We start from the raw sequence: 5,603 nt of genomic DNA, 5'->3' as shown, positions 1-5,603 counted from the left end.
TAAGAATAGATAGGGCCCAATTTTCACTCTTAAGGTATACTCACCGTGGACTGTTCAATCATTCAAGATCAAAAGGACAATCTTTACCTATACAAAGTTTTTCCAATAGAGGGGAAATGACAGTCTTGTTACTTTTCTTTTATAGCCATAATTAAATTTCAACTTTTACATTGATATGTAAGTACGTCATACAGCATACCAGTGTTTTGACTCACAAGGTAGCTGTAATACCAAATGGTATATGAACAGCCTGCCAAAGTTTATGTTGTTGTCAAGTGCCATTGGGTCGGTCCCAACTCATTAGAAAAGGAGCAGCTGGTGGGTTTGAACCACCAACCCTGTGGTTAGTATTCCAGTGCGTATCTTACAGCACTATACCACAAGGATGATTTTCAGTGGTGCAAAGGCATTTGCCACCATTAGGGCCTCTCCTTTCTGGCTTCCTCTCCTCCATAATTTGCCTCATCCTGATAGCCTTCATACTGCCCTATCTGTAGTATGGTTCTACCCTGGCCTACAAGTAAACCTGAGTAGGGTCAACGGGAGATTAGAAATAAAAGAAAGACACAAAATGAGAATAGTAAAGTTGGGACCAGGTGGGACACAGCACTGTGATGGAGATACTGTGGCTCCGACTTAGGTTCAGCCCATTTATTATATACACACATCAGCTGGGGGCAGGGAAAAGACTGCAAAAAAAACTATTAGTGTATAGATGTAAGCAGTAAGCGGGACTTTATCAGAAGAATGTAGTTGCTAGGGAAACTGAGATAAGGTAGCTAGATTTTGGCAGCCATGGCTGCATACAAGGAAAGACTGCAAATTCCTTGTTCCCTGAGTCAGGCTTTGCAAGTTCCTCAGGGGGCAGCCTGACCTGGGGGCAGCCTGGTTTTCTGGACCACAGCTGTTTAGTTGTAATCCTTTGATTAAACTCCCCCCAAGTGTGAGACTTTTGGCTCAAATCACTCCCAACATGGTTCAGAAATCATCTGCATGATTGTCAGCTAAGGAGCTTATTAAAAAATACAGATTCATAAGCCTTACCTGACCCCAAGAATTAACGCTTTTGAATTGTCGTGTTGGCATAGAATATTGAATGTATTATGAGCTGGCCAAAAAATGATCAAATCTATCATGGAAGAAGTTAAGCATGCTCTTTAGAAGGGAAGATGGCAAGACTTTGTCTCACATACTTCAGACAGGTTATCAGGAGGGAGCGGTTCTTGAAGAAAAGCACCATGCTTTATAAAGTAGAGGGTCAGAAAATAAGAGAGAGCCCTTCAGTGAAATGGACTGACAGTGGCAGCAAAAGTGGACTCAGGCACAGCAATGGTTGTGAGGATGATACAGGAAAGGGCAGTGTAGGAACAGACATGAGATCCCAGCTGTTTTTAATTAAACCTGATGTTGTTGTTAAGTGCCATTGAGTCAGCTCCAACCCACAGTAACCCTGTATAGGATTTCTGAGGAGTGGCCAGTAGGTTTGAACCACTGACCTTGAGGCCCAGTGCTTATCCTACAGTGCCACACTAGGACTCCAGATAAAACCTGTTACCAGTATCACAAAAAGTTAAAAAAAAAAAAAAAAAAAAAAAAGCCACTCTTTTCATTATTATTTTGTTTTAGAAAATATTTTTCACTAAAAATATATATTTACATGTGATGGGTTTATTACTTTTTGAATGATTAGCATAAATATTATGTTTTTCCTTTTTAAAATTTTTAATATTAGATACATTGATTGATGATGATGATGTGTGCCGTTGAGTCAATTCCAACTCATAGCAACCCTATAGGACAGAGTAGGACTAACCTAAGGGTTTCCTAGTCTGAAACTTTTACTGAAGTAGATCACGATGGCTCTTCTTATGTAGAGAAGCAGGTGGAGTTCAGCTGCCAACCTTCTTCAGTGCTTAACCAGTGGGCAACCAGATTCCTTATTGATAGAAAAAACATTTCTAGTTTGCATCCTGATTGCTAAGACAAAAACCGGTATATAGTAAAAATCCAAGCATGATTTTATCCTTTTGTTATAAATTGTGGTTTAGGGCAATTGGTATTTGGAATTACCTCAAATTCTCATATAAAGGAAACAATATCAAATACTTTTAATTGTTCCAAAATACATATTTGCAATATTATAATTTGAAATTACGCCTGATAGCATACTGGATTATGAGTTGGGCTGCTAACCACAGGTCAGCAATTCTAATCTACCAGCTGCTCTGAGGGAGGAAGATGAGACTTTCTACTCCTGTAAAGATTTACATCCTCAGAAACCCTGTACAGGGTTACTATGAGTCAGAACCGGCTCCAGCACATAATCACTGACCACCATCTATTTATGTTTGGGAGCATGGTGGTACCATAGGATAAGCACTAGACTTTAAACCACAAGATTGGTGGTTCAAGCTCACCAGCCACTCTGCTAGAGAAAGATGAGACTTTCTGCTCCCACAAAGGTTTTAGGAAGTCTATACAGAGTCACTATCAGTGACTTAACAACAATAACATATTTATGTATAGGAAAATGATGAGGCTGCCTGAGCCCATAAAATTTGCAGTCCCTAAAACCTATGGATTAGTTCTACTCTGTCTTTTAGTTGTTGTTCTTAAGTGCCGTCAAGTCGATTCTGACCCATAGCAACCCTGTATAGGGTTTCCGAGGAGCAGCTGGTGAGCTGGAACCGCTGACCTCGTCTTCTAGAGTTGTTATGAATTAGAATCAACTCAGTGGCAGTGGGTTTATTTTCTTGGTTTTAGGTATTTACATACATATCTAAGTATTTTTAATTTTCCTTTCTAGTCAGACATAATGCTTCTATTTCACCTTCTTCTTATGACAATATGCCTTCAGTTAGTTTTTTGTATTTTTTTAATGTTTTATTGTGAGTTATATGGTACTTTACATGGGAGACCATTAGCTTTACATGCATCCTATCTATCATTTCATTACCATGGTTACAATCCCCTCCATGCATCATCACCTAACCAAAGGGTATACCCTGCAAGCCTGACCCCTGGTCTTCGGTTTGTTTTTGATATATTTCAAGTAAGCAAATTGATTAGTAAGAAGTAGGGCCAGAATTATTCATGTTTTAGAAAGGTATTTATGAGTAAAAGTAGGCTGGAGAATATACTCCACAAATGTCTTTGCTTTTTTATGTTTTACCATCTTTTAATAAGGTACATGTGTTAATTTCATAATTAAAAAAAAAAAAAAACTTTAAAAGTAAGTTCTATCTGTAGTATTTTGGAGAAACATTACTTGCTGTCTGAATTCCAGAATGGCCATTTTAATGCTTCCAAAACTTGTTTTTTTTTCACAGTGGAATAAATTTTTAAAGTAACTTGGATTTGGGAATAATATAGTTTGTGGACACAAAAGCAGACAGCACATTCAAGAAGAGTTTATTCTTAAAAAGAAGAGTTTATTCTTTTATATTGTGGTTATGTTTTGCTCCTTTAAGGAGAATTATTAAATAGTAAACAGTACTTTCTTGATCTCTTTTATTTTGCTTACAGACTAGAAGCAGCCAAAGATGATTATCGAATACGCTGTGAAGAATTAGAAAAGGAAATCTCTGAACTTCGGCAACAGAATGATGAACTAACCACCTTGGCGGATGAAGCTCAGTCTCTAAAAGATGAAATAGATGTTCTTAGGTAAACAGTCTTCTCATCTCTTTAGAATCTCAGAACCATCATCACCTAGAACTTACATAGCAGAACTTACATAGAATCTCAGAACCGTCATCACCTAGAACAGTTTTGCCATTAATAACACAACTCCAGGACCTCTGAGATCTCTGTTAACAGCCAAACTTCCTAGCTTCAAATCCCTGTGCTATCGCGCAGTTAACCACTAGGTAACTTTTTTGTGTGCATCTGTATAATGGAAATATGGCACATAACCACCTCAGATTTGCTTGAGGAATTATTTGTAAGCACTGGGAATGGGATCTGGCAATTAAGTGCTATGTAAGTGTTGGGGTTTTTTTTTTTTTTAAATAAAAATGTTTGATCTCTTCATGAACAGTCACTTCATGCTTTTAGACTCACTGTATCAGTTCTTTAATTTTGAACTCTTTTTTCTCAGGTACTGTCACACCCTGACAAGACTTCCCACCTCATTTTTCCACCATTCCACTTTGGGTTACCATCTCTTGCTGCCATCTTTTTTTCTTTTTTTTCTACTTTTGCTCTTTGAATACTAAGAATAGAGAAAATACCAAGTGATAATAATTTGTCCTACTACACGCTGATAATCTCTTCACTGGATTCTTACCACTGAAATACCATTATACTGTCCACTAGTAGACAGCTCCATCTCACATAGCTATTACAAATTTCCGTAATTCTCAACCTGACTACCTCCCTCCTTTCATCACCTTGCCCATGCCTTGGTCTCAGGAGATGACCTTGTCTCCTGCTGCACAGGAAAAAGAGGCCATGACTGGAGAACTCACCATACCCTCTATCTCCTGTACCCCTAAACTTTCCTACATTCTCAGCCATCTCTTCTTTCCTGCCCTCTAGAACCAGATTTATATTATGTGATATCAGACTTATGTTCCCATCTCAGTCCACTAAAATTTGTCACCACCTCCCCATTTCCCACTATTTCACTGAAACAACTATTCCTGTAGTCACTCGTAACATATTAGTTATTTGAATACTCACAAACGTAATTTATTGCTGTGCTACATATATCTCTGCTTGCTACCTCCTATTTGCTTGCCTTCAGTTATATAGCATTGCCTATTATACATCTGTGTATAATTTTGGTCATATTTTTTTAACCGGAGTAGAATATTAACCAAACTCTTGGTCTTCTATTATTAGAACAAGTTATTTTCCTGGTTATTTCTCTTGTTTTAGCACTGCCTGAAGCAGCTTTACAAATGTGGGTGTGTTTCTTACCTTTAATTTCCCATCTCATTCTAGACATTCATCTGATAAAGTGGCTAAACTGGAAGGTCAAGTGGACTCATACAAAAAGAAGCTAGAAGATCTTGGTGATTTGAGGCGGCAGGTTAAGCTGTTAGAAGAGAAGAATACTATGTATATGCAGAACACTGTCAGTTTAGAGGAAGAGTTACGAAAAGCCAATGCAGCTCGAAGTCAACTTGAGACATATAAAAGACAGGTAAAATAAAGAGGAATAAAGTGTGATGCTATTTTCAAGCAAACTCTCTATTAGAATTGTATTGCTTATTGAAAAATTTTGTTTTCATGGCATTGTTTTTTCCCTATGAAACTTAGTTCTTCTCCAGAGGTTATTTATTGATCTCTATAGCAAATCTTTCTATTGTTTTCTTACAAAAAAGTAAAAGAATAATATATAAAGTAGCCATGCTTAAGAAATCAAACATACTCCTCCCTCATCAGGGATAACCAGTCTTTTGACTTTTGGTGCTATTGTTCCCATGCAGTCTTTCTACTTTGGCTACATAGATTTACAGGCAATCCCACAGTTGTTAACAAGATTCATTCATTAGTGAGTCGTTCAGTTAAATTTAAGTAGCTAAGAACAGGTAATCTGTATTTGGCATCTAAAGTGTGCCTAAGAATTCACAATTGTTGTTGTTGTTGTTAAGTGC

The 5,603-nt window shown here is 37.5% G+C and overlaps 1 protein-coding gene across 1 annotated transcript in view; it reads left to right on the top strand.

The window, feature by feature from the left end:
• Positions 1–5,603, top strand: part of HOOK3 (hook microtubule-tethering protein 3) — a 144,797-nt gene that overhangs the window by 84,352 nt on the left and 54,842 nt on the right. Inside the window, exons 10-11 of the mRNA XM_006859913.1 lie at positions 3,526–3,666; positions 4,948–5,149. Coding sequence (XP_006859975.1) covers positions 3,526–3,666; positions 4,948–5,149 — 343 coding nt within the window. The remainder of the gene's footprint in view (positions 1–3,525; positions 3,667–4,947; positions 5,150–5,603) is intronic.

The sequence above is a fragment of the Chrysochloris asiatica genome, unplaced genomic scaffold, assembly GCF_000296735.1.
Source record: "Chrysochloris asiatica unplaced genomic scaffold, ChrAsi1.0 scaffold00035, whole genome shotgun sequence".
In the NCBI taxonomy this organism is placed as follows: Eukaryota; Metazoa; Chordata; class Mammalia; order Afrosoricida; family Chrysochloridae; genus Chrysochloris; species Chrysochloris asiatica.
Note: the sequence above shows the minus strand (reverse complement) of the source record. Positions and strands in the feature narration are given on the sequence as shown.